This window comes from Talpa europaea (genome assembly GCF_964194135.1).
Source record: "Talpa europaea genome assembly, chromosome: 2".
Lineage (NCBI taxonomy): Eukaryota > Metazoa > Chordata > Mammalia > Eulipotyphla > Talpidae > Talpa > Talpa europaea.
The window spans coordinates 67,748,271-67,763,780 of record NC_140068.1 but is presented as its reverse complement, the minus strand read 5'-3'; the positions used below and the strand labels follow the sequence as shown (position 1 = coordinate 67,763,780).

Below are 15,510 nucleotides of genomic sequence, written 5' to 3'. Positions count from 1 at the left end.
AATAGCATTCCATTGTGTATATTTACCACTAGAAGATAGGAATCTTACCAAGAAATTTCTCCAACACAGTGCTATGACCTTAAATCTAACCTTCTCAGCAGAGGTACTATTGTCATTAAGGGTGAAACAAAACTTTGTAGTGATAAACAATCTTTTTTTTTTAAGATTTATTTATTCATGCGTACAAGAGCCAGGGTACAGGCCAGATGCACGGGAGGGTAAGAGGATTCACCAGAGACAGAGTGGGGAACAGAACAGGCAGACTGACTGAAATACACTGCTGAGGGGAGCAGTGGGCAAGACAGGAGAGTGGGATTCTCACCAGCTGGCCGGGATCGAACCCGGCACTGTAGAGGCTGTGGACAGCTTCACAGCGCTGTGTTCAACTGCCTGTGCCACCAGGGAAGGCCCTGATAAACAATCTTAATCATTGCAGGTCATTTGCATCCCTGGCTATCACCCAATCAAATAGTGCCAAAAGTAACACTTCCCAAATATATACTGGGGTGATACTGCCCCGAGCTGAGAACCACTGAGTTCATTCTTAAAATGTTCTGTTCTGAGAAGGCAACTGCAAAGGCAGTCCTGGATTTCTCTGCAGTGTTCAATAATTTTGGTCCTAGTCAAGGCATGTTAGGAGCAGATAATATGTTGTCATATGCAGATTTGGGATCAAGCCACCACTGTGGGGCAAAACTCTTTTAGATCAAAGGGGGAGGGCTAGGTAGTCAGAGAATGTATGGGAGTAGAAAGATGTTAGTAACCATATTGAGTCATAATGATCAGTGTGAAAGAAAGAAAAAACAAATCAGGAGGCACATGCCTCCAGTTCACTGGCTGGTTGCCAACATCTTGCACGCTATGGGCTCATGACATGGCAATGCTTTATCTGGAACCCAACAGTCTCTTCTGCCTTTATAATCATTTTTCAGTCATCTAATAAGTACTGTTAGACTCCATGGAAGGCAGGCTAATGATCTACTTTCATGTATGTTGTAACTTATTCTGAAAATATGTTACTATGAAGACAAAAAGTTGGATACCCCATTCAGCACATTTTGAGTTGCACTTTTGAAAGAGGATTTTTTGGCAATGACACATAAATAATATGCAAAAACCCAAATTAATTATTTATAGATACGTAGTATAATTATATTTTTGTGGCATAAAAATCAAACTAAGACGGGTAAAAGTGGGGCAAGGGAATCCAAAAAACTATAAATTACATTGCTTTAAGTCTTGACATAATCTAGATGCTGAGAATAAACAGGTTCCTCTAGCAGCAGTTTTCCATTTCTCTTTTCAAAGCCACCATTGGGCAGTATATCCAACAAAGAGATCTTTCTTGGCCCCCAGTCCCTTGACTTGTTATTTATAAGTACAGTGATACCTGAAGCTATCCATCTCTGCAGATCCGAATGAGTCTATGTGTATAGAGCTTGCTTCTAATGCTCCTCATACCCCTTCAAGCTAGATTTCTGATTTCACAAACTCTCACTTGACTTCCATGCCTCCTTCCAGCTACTGTCCTATCTCTTGCCTCTTCCCAGCCAAGATGAGTTGCATTTTCCACGTCTTCACCTGCCATTCAGGCCCCTCCTACCTGCCCTTCACCATGGGCACAAAGGCCTCCTTCTTTCTTCATCTTATGGATATTTTTTGAGGCTTTTACAATTTTTCTCTCTTTTGCAGCCTTGGACATCTCTCATTTCCCTTTGGCTATTCCTTTCAAACTCTTGAGACTCTTTGCAGGCAACTCTTTTTGTACGTATTTAAAATTCTTGTTCCTCAGGTCTTCATCTATGGCTTTATTCTTTCTTTATACATTTAATCAGAACTTTCTTCTTCATGGTCAGGACATTTGCCAGTATAATTGGATGACACTTAAATCCATATTGCTAGCCCAATTTCTGTCTTGAGAGTCAGAACCTCAGGTCTCACTGCCCATTAGGTATCTCCTACTTAGAGAATCCACAGTACTTTAAACACTTTATCTTCTCCCAAACCTGTCCTTGTTCCTATCTTGAGGGACCATCTATTTCACTGTCCACCACCATCTATTTCATTGCCTAAGTCAGCTTCCCATTCCCTCAATCCCCATACCTAACCAGTAAACACTGCTATGGTTTCTGTCTCCCCAATATCTCTCATCCATGTTTCTCCATTACTATTTCCTTGATTAGACCGATACCATCTTTTTTCTCCTTAACTGTTATAGTTTCTTAAGTTTTTTCTGACTCCAGTTTAACTTCTTCAGATCTTTTCTTTATACTCTGTCTAGAGTTTGTTTTGACTAAAAGGCAAATCTGTTTTTATGGATCTTTCACATGAAAGTTTTCAGACCGTTGCCTTGAGGGAAAACTTCAAATTCCTTGGTATATTTTACAGCATTCTTTTTGAGTTCATGTCTTTTAAAGCATCTCACTCAGTCCCTTCTCAGCTTTTACAAATTCGACTCCCAAATTTCACTTGTGCTTCCAAGAAGGCAAAAATGCTTTTTCTGACCATTAGTCTTTTACATAGCAATGTCAAGACTTAGTTACTTGCCCCCACCCTCTATCCTTATACCAGAAGACAAAGTGTTTAAAGTATCTGCTGTGTATTCTCTAAGTAGGAGATATCTAGTGGGCAGTGAGACCTGAGAGTCTGACTTTCAAGACAGAAATGGGGCTAGCCACATGGATTTAAGTGCCAGTCATACAGTGCGGCTATTCACTAGTACTACTTCTTTGAGAATGAGTCTGGATCTATTGAACCTTGGAGTAGGTATCCAATAAATACTTAATGAAAGAATAAGATAAACAATGTGATTCCTGAGATCAGCTCCAGGCTATATATGTATGGCACAGCAGAGGTTTTCATACCCAATCAAAAGCCTTTTATTTGGAGTGAACAAAATTGAATTGTATGGGCAATAGGCTTGGTCTTTTCACCAAATTAGGGGTAGACAGTGGTACGTGGATCCCAGTTGTTCTTTGGTATATTTTGAAAGATAAATTCTGTTGTCTTAACATTTGGATAGTTGTTACTGAGTTATAGAAATGGTTTTAAAAATATCAATTTCATAATAGTAATTTCTTTGAGTGGCTGATAAACCACTTAGGTTGCTCTATGATAGTGGCTGTCTGTCCCATCTAATGTGCAGAGCCTTGCAGGGAATTTTCCAGAAAAGGTTAATTGTCTTCTTTAGTTTTGAAATCTTTTACTGAGATGAATAAAAATTTGCATTTCTTTATTAGCTTTTATGTGAACATCTGCTTACTATTCCCACCTTATTAAAATAAATGACTCCCACTAACCACAGGGGGTGCTAGAGGATTATAAAGAAGTGACATAGCATCTGTCTCATTACTTCCATAGCTCCTGGGACAGTAGTATTTTAAAAATAATATTTAAGGTTTACTCCAGCATATTCATTAATTGATAAATCAACATATTTATATTACAGGAAATGACTTGGGAAAAAAAGGTGGGGAGAAATTTGACTTATACTGATAGATTCAATTTTTAGGTATCATTTTGTAAACGTTTTGTGCTGTGGTAATTTTCTGAAGAAAATTCTTGTTTTATTAATCATTCTATCTGAGAATATCTTTGATTTGTTTTTTTAAATGTTGTCATGCCGTTATTTTCTGAATAGTTTATCCCAAATGCTTCCAGATTCTATTTAGGACAATAACTGTTAGTATTTTGTTTCACAATTATTATCATAAGCTTGATGCTTGGGAAGCTAAGTCTACTTCACATTTAAATCAAAATTAAAAATATTTTTGTCTGAGAATTCTTTAAACTATGTCTTGGTTTTCAAGCTCCCCGTACTATCATGTGATACAACTCTTAAAATAAATGTTCTGATATTCTAACTGTTCTGATATTCTAAATGTTCTGATATTCTAAACTGCATTTATTTAATCTTTAACAAGGTATAAACAATATCTAGTTTTGAGGATTTTCTTTTGAGTGAATGAATTGGATCCTAAAGTTGCTAACTAGGGTTTCTGCTAACTTTACGGTTTTTATTTGGAAGGGTGCTACATCTGATGAGTTTGCTTTATTCTTCTTAATTTGAATATGCTATATTTCACATTGGCTTTTAAATTGAGTTGATCCAGACAAGGGGCTGCTTCTGTGTGTAACTAATGGATTCAGGAAGCAGGAATTTACTGTTAGATTTATATAGATGCAAAGCACAGTTGACTTAGACGTTTGATTCAGTATTTTCCAATAGAGATGGAAGGAATCCAGGAGACACATTTGAAAAAAAGGCTTTCTGGCAGTAGAATGGTTTATTAAAGATTGACTCTCCTTCACACAGAGAGACTTTTTTCATCATGACAGGGGATAAAATTAATACACAGAGTGCAAAATAGCAAAGAATGAGATTTGACACAAAAAAGGTAAGTTTGGTACTATAGATAAAAAAGTATTCTTATTTTAAAATTTCCTTTAAAAAGCCAATTTTTCATAGTCATGAACACATTTGTTGTTCCAGAATGTTTGGTCTATAAGCCTACCTGATTAGTATTGGAACGCGCAGCAGTTGGCCAAAATGATTGCAGTTTTAGCTAACACTTAAAAATGTCCCAATACTGTGAAGTTTTCAGAGGCCTGCAGTTAATGGGCCAGTTCTGATTTCTAGGAGAATAAAAGATTTTTATAATATTTAAAAAATCTTTGTGTAGGAAACTGTCATTTCCAATTATGATTTTTTTTTTTTTGTGGGCCTCTGTTTTGAGGTATTGTGATTAAAAGTGTTTCCATTTTGAATGAAGGAATATCATTTAGTAAGCATATTCCTAGCTATAAATGTTTAAAAATTAAAATTTTTTGTAGAAAGAATGTATTCTTAATATAACTCTTAAGTTATTGCTAGTGTATAGCATTGAAAAAATACTTTCATTGTGTTATTTTGACAATATCAAATTGAAAATTAAAAACGGTTATTTTTCAGGTATACATATGGAAAGCCAGTGAAAGGAGATGTAACACTTACATTTCTACCTTTATCCTTTTGGGGGGTGAAGAAAAATATTACAAAAAAATTTAAGGTAACTTTTGCACGTATCTTGTAATCATTATAGGGAAAAAGTATATATATATGTACTTCTAGAAATGAGATTTTTGTCCTGAATTAACAAAAAATTGAGTGAAAGAAAATTGAGTTTTCCAGCATCAGATGTTTGATAATTTATCCATTTATAGTGATAAAAATTGAATCAGAACCACTGTAAATTTTTTGTGACTTAGTTCCAGTTTTGTTTCTACAATTTGAATTGCTAAAGTGAAGAATAAAATTGGACTTCTTAACAAAACAGATTAATGGATCTGCAGACTTCTCTTTTAATGATGAAGAGATGAAAAAAGTAATGGATTTTTCAGACAAGTTTTCTGCACACATGCATGTGTCTTCTTCCCCTGGACCAGTAGAAATTTTAGCCACAGTCACAGAATCACTTACAGGTTTGTAGACTTGGAAGTGAAGGTAAAGCTATTTATGTGCTGCCATTCTACCTTCTTTCTTATTATAACCAGAATGTTCATTTGGGAGCTTCTATGCCTTTTCAAGGATGCTATTTAATGCTGAGATTGTGACTCATGACTACTAGTTAGCCTAACTTGCTGAACATTTTCATAATGAAGAGGAAACTTACTTTGTACTTCAACCACTTGTGATAGGTATTTGTACTTTTTTCATTCTAGTCTTTAGTTTTTAAGCTGAAAACTACGTAGGAAGGCATACCTTGTCAGTGGACTAACCATTTTTAAAAAAAATCTTTTTAATCACTTAATATCTTCTGAAATTTTACTATTCCTCAACAGTTGTCTCTTTTAATAATAAAACAAAGTTTAAATACTTGGACCTTTCTGTTGCTGTTTCAGCAGCTTTCATTAGTCCTAAAGGAGCAAAAGACCATTCTGTCAGTGGCCTTGGCTAATGGCACAAATGTCACTGAGAGGGGATGATGCTTAGATCAGCCCATTGAGGATGTAATAGAATTGTATGGCTCTCTTAGTGGCCACACAAATGTGGGAATGAAGCTTATGTGTCCAAATATCTTAATCCCTTGTCTCAGTATAGTGGAGGTGTAAAGATTTGGTGGAATTAAGCTGTTGGTGAAATATTTGTTTTGTGTTCTAAATAGTATAATTCTCAAAACAGGCATCTCAAGAAATGCAAGCTCCAATGTATTTTTCAAGCAACATGATTACATTATTGAGTTTTTTGATTATACTACAGTCTTGAGGCCATCTCTCAACTTCACAGCCACTGTAAGTTGACATTTTTATTAATGGTCTATAGCAGTAAGTTCAGCTTAATGAAGCAGAAAGGGCTATATTGTTTTCAGTGATTTTCAAGCCCAAAGTTGGTAGGTTACTTTCCCCTTTAGATATATTAGGCATATATAGTGTTGTTTCCAAATGATCTCTATTTTTTTTTAAAGAAGTAGTTTTCAACAAGAATATTTTCTCTCAACATTCATTTAATAAATTTATTGAATTGCTACATTGAGGTTTATTAATTCATTAAAGAAATTATATAGTAGTCAAAAAGTTTTGATTTCAATTTTATTTTTATTATGACTGATTTTAGTTTTAGAAGATGTAGCTTTAAAAATTCATCAATAAATTTCTCATCTCTTGAGAGAATGTTGAATTATTGCTTATTAATTGAGTGAGATATGACACTGTGCAAGGCATGCTGCTAGGAGGAACTGGTCCCTATTGAGTTCCTTTCCTGGATTCATGGTTTTTGTGGTAATGACAAGAAAATATACACAGAATATTCAAAGCAGGATAACATCAGTGTTATGAATAAACTTCTATAGGAATTGTAAAGCAGGGGTTGGCAAACTTATCCTGCAAAGTGCTAGATGGCAAATATTTTCAGCTTTGTGGGCCATGTGGTGTCTGTCATAACTACTCAGCTGCCACTGTAGTGGGAAGGTCGCCACCATCATTTTGTAACCAAGAGAGGGTGGCAATGAGCTAATAAAACTTTATTTACAAAAAGACTGAATTTGGCTTCCCTGCCTGCTATAATTTGCTGACCCCTGGTTAAAGAAAGGAGGCATCACAACTTGTTGAATGAATCAAGAGAAATTTTAGTTTCTCATTTCAGTGATTTTTGTTATTTAAGTAATGTTCCTCTCTCTCCGCCCCCCCCCCAAAAAAAAAATCCTTTGCCAAAATCCAAAAGAAATAACAAGACTGCTAATGGTAACTTCTAAATGAGGAGCGTGAAAGAATGAGAGTTCAGGGAGGAAGAGCTGGCTTTGGAAAAGGGATGAAGATCATTAGGGGATGCTACATGAATGGGGAAGGTTTAAGTTAATTTATTAAAAGATCAGTGGGATTTTAAATGTTGGGTAGGGGTGGGAGACAGCATGGTGAATGCTATATACAAGGCAGAATACTTTTGGAATTTATAGTCTAGGTAGTGAGGAGTCAGGAGTCTGTGAACCTGGGAGGACTATGTCAAAAGCAGTCTGATAAATTCCTTCCTGAGACATGGGTCAGTGCTGTGTGGGGAGACTGAGAGCAGTTCAGGTGTGAGGCAATGAGGGCTCTTGTGGTGGAGGATGTGGGAGTGGAGAGGAAAAGAGAGAGTAGTACAGGACTTGATGCACATTGGATTTGGGAGGTAGGAAGAGGGAGGGAATATTTAGAGGTGTCAGCTCTGGCAAAATTTGTGGTAGGAAACGTGACATGGTAGCTCACATGTAGATGGACAGAAGTTGAGACGACAGGATATAGAGCCAAGAAGTTTCTTGCAGCAGGTTGGAGATGTTGAGTGTGAGCTCCCGAGCTAGGTAAGGATAATAGCAGAAGTGCTGAGATCTTTGAGGAACAAAGAAAACAGATAAATGGTCTTGACAAATTCGCACATTTAGGAAGAAGGAAGAGGGGTCAAAAAGGATGCTGAGAGGAAACAGAAAGAGGAGTCTGAAGTAATGGAGGTTGATGTAGAGCTGTGGAAGGGAAAAGAAAACATTAATAAAAAGAAGTGGTTGGTAGTGTTGGATGTCTCCTAGAAAAAGAACACATGACCTCAATGTTTGGATAACACCAATAATTTTTGAGAGTTCAGTTTCATGGGAATAGCACAGAGGGAAATTAACTGAATTTAAATCCTTTACTTCTCTAGTTACCTGTTTTTAAATCCTCATGTTTTGATAATTAGGTGAAAGTAATTCGCACTGATGGCAATCTACTCACTCCTGAAGAAAGAAGTAATAATGTCGTCCTTACGGTGGTAAAGAGAAATGATACCGACTACTGGAACGGATGGAGCAGTAGAAATCAGGAAGTAGAAACTCTCCAGATCATAAATTATACTGTCCCCCAGAATGGAATCTTTAAGGTTGAATTTCCAGTCCTGGAAGATTCCAGTGAGCTACTATTGAAGGTGCTGCTTCCCATCATTATGTCACTTCAACAACAGGGTTAAAGTTGTAATCTTGTGGTGGGCACCTAGTGTGTTGGAGGTCAAAGTGTGCGGGAAGTGAACATGTTTCTAATTTTAAAAATGGAGGCAAATTAGGAGTAATAGGACAGTAAATTAAATGACAGTAGATATGACAGTAAATTATAACAATCTAAAGATATGATGAAGTTCCTCTAATTCTCAGTCTATATTGAGTTTCAATCATTTGAAATTGTATTTTGGCAGAAGCTGAGATGAAAGAGGAATTTTTTTTTCTTGTGTGCTCACAGTGTTTTTGCTGAGTTCTCTTTCTCATTGTGGCTTTTCTGAGATGCCCCAGCCATTTATGACTTTATATATATATATATATATATATATATATATGTGATTTCATATATATATATATGTGGTTTTATATAAATATATGTATTTAGTTATTCAGCCCTCCAAATGTGTCACCTCTTTGATATTTACTCTGAGTATTTGTGGATCAATGGGGTGTTAGGATTTCTTACTTGTAAATGAGCTCTGTGTTGTAAAGAGAAGGAAAAGATTCCTTTTACATCTCATCCTCTCTTCTTAAGTGTTTCCTGATAATGTACTTTTGTTTCTGAAATAAGTTAGGACTATGCTTTTTTCCTCTTAGATTATGATGAAGACCCTCTTCTCTGTGTTAAAACTATCGGTTTGTTTGTGGTATAAGATATAAAATGAAGCTCCAATGTGTGGGGAATGTATTTTTCCTGCATAAAACAGTAAAAGTGAATTTGCCTTTCAATTAATTATTCAATAGTAGCTTCTTTTCTCAAGGTGTTACTTAAGAGGAAAATCTACCTGTCCCTTTTCTTTTGTTCTAGGCCTCTTTTCTTGAGAGTGTGCGTAACCTGGCAGTTCATAGCATTTTTAAGTCTCCTAGTAATACATATATCCAGCTGAGAACAAAAGATGAAAATATAAAGGTAAAGCTTACAATCATTTTATATTTATTATATAATTATAGTTTTTGCCATTAATAGGTATGTATTAATTAAGATTTTTTTTCTAGGTGGGATCACCTTTTCAGTTGGTGGTTAATGGCAACAAACCATTGAAGGAGTTAAGTTACATGGTAATATCTTATAGAACCTTACAGAATAAATTATAGAAGCATTGTAATTGCTATCTACCTTATGTCTAGACTAAACTTACTAATTTAAAAAATTCAGCTTCACACCCTTTTTTAGCCTGTTCTTTTTATAGTGTAATCAAAATATCTTTTTTTAATTTCTTCACTTGTATTTTCATTTCTAATTTAAGATGGATAATTACATCTTATGTTATGTTTAAATTTTAAATTTATGTGAGATAAACCACATAAGTTCATTGTATCAAATTATAAACAATCAGAAAAACACAAAAGAAAATAAAAAAGTTGCTAGCAACCTTGAAATTTTGCCCATCCACTTCTCCCAGTGGTGCCCTGCATTCCTTCCACTCAAAAATAGATTTTTTTGAGTGTGAAGTGACTGTTTCCTCTATTAGGATTGCTTTATTTTATCCTTTTCTGTTTCCCAGTTTATACTCTGTTGGTCTGGGGAGTTTTCTTTAGCATACAAAAGGGCTTTCATGGTGGTTTAAGTCAAAAATTTATGTGTATGGTTAAAATTATGATAAATTTAACTGCAGGTGAGATTCTCACTAGTTTTAGCATGCACTGAAGTAAGTTTGTCTTTTTTTTTTTTTTTCAGGTAGTATCCAGGGGACAGTTGGTTGCTGTAGGCAAACAACATTCAACAACCTTCTCTTTAACACCAGAAAATTCTTGGGCTCCAAAAGCCTGTATAATTGTGTATTATATTGACGATGATGGGGAAATTATAAATGATGTTCTAAACATTCCAATTCAGCTTGTTTTTAAAAATAAGGTAAGATGGTGGTGGGTGTGCTAAGAAAACAACAGCTAATGTGGCGGATCCTATACTTCCAAAATACAAATGTAAAACAACATTATCCAAATAAAAAATTAAATAAAAAATTCATAAAAATAAAATAATGTAAGATTTAAGGTAACAATGTTTAAAATAAAACTATTAGTGAAATCTGAGATGTGTAATATTTCTTCAGAAGAGAATTATTGGACATTAAAGTATCATTAAGTTGGTTAGAAATTTATGTTTGTTTCTAGAACTGGTTAAACCTCTTCATATTTATTTACTACATAAATATTTTCCCATGTGGAATTAATTGTCATTTTGAGTCTTCTTTGTACAGTGTGTTTCTTGACTTTAAGACCTTAGCTCAAATCCCTGAAGCTATTTCAAAATTTTTGAAATATTTGAGTCAGTATTGTTCTGGTGTGGAATCCTGCTGACATTATACAATTTGTATGATATTGATATTGGTGTGAGGGTGAATTGAGAGGGGTGGGAATCATTATTGTCTGTAGTGATGTGTGGAAGTAGAGCTGGTCTTTGGTTTATCTCTTTCATTAGTCTGGAAATTAACCCATCACATATTTATAGTGAGATTGGGTACCTTGCAAGTAGAGCTCTGTGGAAAGTCTGGTCATCAATTGGACATTCCTAGAAGGGAGGGGCTTCATGACAAAGCCATTTGGTTCAACTGTGATGAGAGGATTGACTCTACTTTAGGAGTACAAGTAATACCATGCTGTGATGAATGTAATGATGGGAAGTTCATGGAGACAAATACTACTGTTTGGTCTGATCATCTCCTCCTGTGCAAAGACATCCCTCTTCCCTCTTGCCCGCAGCAGAGTTAGTCTTTGAGTCCCGAGGCTCTTGTAGTCATTTTTTTTTAAGATTTTATTTATTTTATACAAGAACTGGGGTACAGGTCAGAGGTATGGGAGGGTGAGAGGATTCACCAGAGACAGAGTGGGAAACAGAACAGGTAGACTGACTGAAGTACACTGCTGAGGGGAGCAGTGGGAGAGACAGGAGAGGTCTGCTGTGCCATGTGGGTATCTCCCCGGCCATCTGGGAATTGACCCAGCGCTGCAGAGGCTGAGGACAGCTTTACAGCACTGCACTCAATCCTCTGCACCACTGGGGAGACACTGTACTCATTTCTAAATCCAGGTGGCCAAAATATAGTATTTGTAGTTTCTTCTTTCCTGTTCTTCCTTTTGGGAAACTGGCCTTTCTCAGATATGGCAAACACTGATGTCTGAGGGACTCAGGACTGAGAGACAGTGCCTGGAGACAGGAATAGGAATGTGTGAAGTGAAAGAATAATTCAGAATTATGCCACTGTGAGAAGTAGCATGACTTGCAGTCATCAGAGTAGCCTTTATATTGCATCCTTTAGGGAAGAATTGTGTGTGGTTTTCAAATTACTCCTCAGCTGAGCAAATGTAGAATGTGTGCTAAATATTGAGTCATTGATCTGCAATTGGTAAGCCATATAATTAGTGGAATAACTCAACTCTGTTTTCTCCCTTTCTTAGATAAATCTATATTGGAGTAAAACTAGTGCTGAACCATCTGAGAGGGTCTCTCTTAGGATCTCTGTGACACAACCTGACTCAATAGTTGGGATTGTAGCTGTTGACAAAAGTGTGAATCTGATGAATGCTTCAAATGATATTACAATGGAAAATGTGAGTTTAGTGGTTTTTTTTAATAATAAAAGTATATGTTAAAAAAGAAAAAAAGAAATGTTATTGCCATACTTCAGATCTAAATGAAATAGAGTTAGTTCCTTTTCATGTATATGTCAATAATCAGTAAAGCTTCCAAGTGAAAAAGAATCTGCATTCTAGTTGTTACGTTGGAAAGAGGCTGATGTGGCAGCATCTGCTGCCACACATGAGAAGTGCCACCTAGAGTTTTCCCTCATTTTAAGCCTGTATTATAATTTAAGACTCTCAAGAGAGTACTAGGAAATTGACTTGTCCCTTTCTGGATGACATTGGAAAAGAGAGCTTTACATAATTTGAAGTAGTTTCTATTTTAGTTATATATAGTATGATGGTTATAAATAATGATAGTCCTCACTGAGTCTAGAACTTGAGTATATTGAAAGATAGAAGTCATGGCATTTCATGGGTGTCAAACACTATCAAACATGTGATATTGATATTGATTATTGTTCCAGTTTTCTTTTGATTCACATTCGCCTTGCACATTTTTTCAGCTTTTTGTTTTCCATCTTTTGAAAGTTTAAGATAGGACTAGGGGGGCGGAGCAACATGGCGGCGAGGAGATGCTGCGAGTAAGATCTCCCATTAAAAAAAGTTAATAGGGGAGACGCTGCGAGTAAGATCTCCCATTAAAAAAAGTTAATAGGGAGGAAAAGCGGCAGGTCCCAGTGAGAACTGGGACACGAAAGATAAACGGACGACTCCAGCAAACTGCCCGAAGAAGAAAGTTGCCATAAAAGAGGACGAGAAGGGAGGGAAGCGCAGAACCCTGCTCCCCTCCCCCGCCCACAGAGGCGGCACTCTCCGACCGGCAGAGTCGAGGGAAACAACAAACCAAAACGCCCAACAAGAAAAACGGATGCAGCAAGTGGGACTGTGAGTGGAAAGGAACTATTGCAGCCACCACACCCCGTGAACGGGAGATGAGGCGAACCCTGCAGGATCCGCCGCGGAGGTGAGCTCCAGGCGCCATTAAAGAGAGCGCCGCCCACCAGGAGGAGACCAGCACCAGCACACAGCCCCGGCCGCCCGGTAAGCTTGCGCGAAAGCAGCGCTCGGATTGCAGCTGCCCAGGTCCCCGCGCCTGCGACCTAGGCTTGCGGGGAGACGGCGGAGGCCCTCCCTGAGTGAGCAGGAACAAGGCGCCCAGGCAGGGGAGCGGGATTCAAAAGGCGCCATTCCCGTGCCACTGATCTGGGCTACAGCCCGCGTCCTGGAACTGAGGGCTTTGGAACTGAGACCCGGGCGGAGGCCCTCCCTGAGTGAGCAGGAACAAGGCGCCCAGGCAGGGGAGCGGGATTCAAAAGGCGCCATTCCTGCGCCACTGATCTGGGCTACAGCCCGCGTCCTGGAACTGAGGGCTTTGGAACTGAGACCCGGGGCACGAAATTAGGGGCGTGGGTTCCCCACGACGGTGGGGCACAAGGCAGACACAGCACCCCAAAGCTGTTGAGGTGTACCCTACCATCCCCGCTCTGCTCCCTGTCCCACGGGGTGGAAAATCAGCTCCCCAAGGGCTCTAGGAGAGATCTCTGGTGCCACCTAACGACTTGACCCCAGCACAGGCTACTGAAGGAGCTAGTGGCCAGCTGGGGAGTTAGCCCACACCGGGCCCCTTCTGAACAAGTAGTCTGAGCCCACAGGGAGAGCGAGCACCCACAGCCGGGGCAGACCAGGCGCGCAGAATAGTGTGCCTGAGACCAGAAGCGCAGGGAGTGTGTCCCACATCACCATTTTAGAACAGGGACATTTCTTCAGTAAAGACTACCTGCAGAAGGCTTCCTCAGGAGCCAGAGGTGAGCGGGGGAAGTTCGCCCACGCCAGACCCCCTCTGGCCTGCAGTCCAAGCCCAGAGGGGAGCAGGAACCCACCGCCGGGGCAGACCAGGCGCACAGGGGAGTGTGTCCCCACATCGGCATTTTTGAACAGGGACCTTTCTCCAGTAAAGGCTGCTTGAAACTGACAGATGACTCCTGGAAGAACCAGAGGGGAACAGAGAAGCCCACCCAAGATGCCGGCAAGTCCCAACAACACAGTGTCCCAACGCATACGGCAAATTAGAAAACAGACAGTAGGGAGGAGAAGAACCACACGCAACCTAGCAACTCTCCAGAGAAAAAGCACACCACAAAAAGAAAGCCAGCCCCCAGATTGCAACGACAATAACTTGGAAGAATTTCTGAGCCTTCCAGAAAGAGAATTTAAAATTGCCGTGATTAAAAATCTGACAGAAGTCATAAAGGAAAACAATGATAAGGGAAAAATAATCAACGATCAGAAGAATGCAATTGAGTCCCTAGAGAGGGAAAACAATGGTCAGAAGAAAGAAATTGAGTCCCTAAGAGGGAAGTAAAAGAAATGCAGGAGATCAAAGAATTAATGGAAGAACTAAAGAATTCTGGGAAAAGCAATGAAAGCAGAATAGATGAAATGGAAGAACGAATAAGTAATCTTGAAGACACAGAAATAAAAAGAACCAAAACAGAAAAGGAAAGAGAAGTACGAAGGAAAAAGAATGAAGAAAGACTTCGGGAACTATCTGACTCCATGAGGAAAGGAAATATAAGAGTTATAGGAATACCAGAAGGAGAGGAGAGAGATGTAGGAACAGAGAAAATATTCAAAGAGATAATTGAAGAGAACTTCCCAAATGTGAAGAAGGAGCTGAAAATTGATATACAAGAAGCAAGAAGAACACCAAACTTCCACGACGAAAGGAAAAATACAGCAAGACACATAATAGTAAAGCTCCCAAGAATCCAGGACAAGGAAAAAATAATGAAGCTGGCAAGAGGGAAGAAACAGATAACATTCAAAGGAAAACCAATCAGGCTGACATCAGACTTCTCCGAAGAAACACTACGGGCAAGGAGAGAGTGGAGGGACATAGTCAACAGACTCCAAGAAAACAGATGCCAACCAAGAATACTCTATCCCGCAAAGCTCTCCTTCCTCTTTGAAGAAAGAATATGGACCTTCCCAGACAAACAGAAACTCCGGAATTTCATTGCAACTAAACCCCCACTCCAAAAAATACTACAAGGAGTCCTAAAGCCAGAACCTCAGAGCGACGAATAACAATGAAAGAAGGCCAAAAAAAAAAAAAAGTTATTAAAAGAATAAATAAATAAAATCAAAGGAAAGACAAACACAATGGCAAATACAGATGTTAACATATCAATATTAACTCTAAATGTAAATGGACTAAACTCTTCAATAAAAAGACACAGAGTTGCAGCCTGGATTAAGAAACAAAACCCAACCTTTTGCTGTCTCCAGGAAACACATTTAGCTACAAAAGATAAAAATAGGCTCAAAGTTAAAGGATGGAAAACAATCCTACAAGCAAATGGACCAAAAAAGAAAGCAGGAACAGCTATACTTATATCAGATAAAACAGATTTCAAACTCAAAAAGATAAAAAGAGACCCCAATGGTCACT

The 15,510-nt window shown here is 38.2% G+C and overlaps 1 protein-coding gene across 1 annotated transcript in view; it reads left to right on the top strand.

The window, feature by feature from the left end:
* Positions 1-15,510, top strand: part of CD109 (CD109 molecule) — a gene marked incomplete at both ends in the record, with an annotated part of 123,047 nt that overhangs the window by 53,270 nt on the left and 54,267 nt on the right. Inside the window, 8 exons of the mRNA XM_084258676.1 lie at positions 4,952-5,048; positions 5,316-5,460; positions 6,161-6,270; positions 8,183-8,407; positions 9,283-9,384; positions 9,471-9,533; positions 10,153-10,329; positions 11,874-12,026. Coding sequence (XP_084114802.1) covers positions 4,952-5,048; positions 5,316-5,460; positions 6,161-6,270; positions 8,183-8,407; positions 9,283-9,384; positions 9,471-9,533; positions 10,153-10,329; positions 11,874-12,026 — 1,072 coding nt within the window. The remainder of the gene's footprint in view (positions 1-4,951; positions 5,049-5,315; positions 5,461-6,160; positions 6,271-8,182; positions 8,408-9,282; positions 9,385-9,470; positions 9,534-10,152; positions 10,330-11,873; positions 12,027-15,510) is intronic.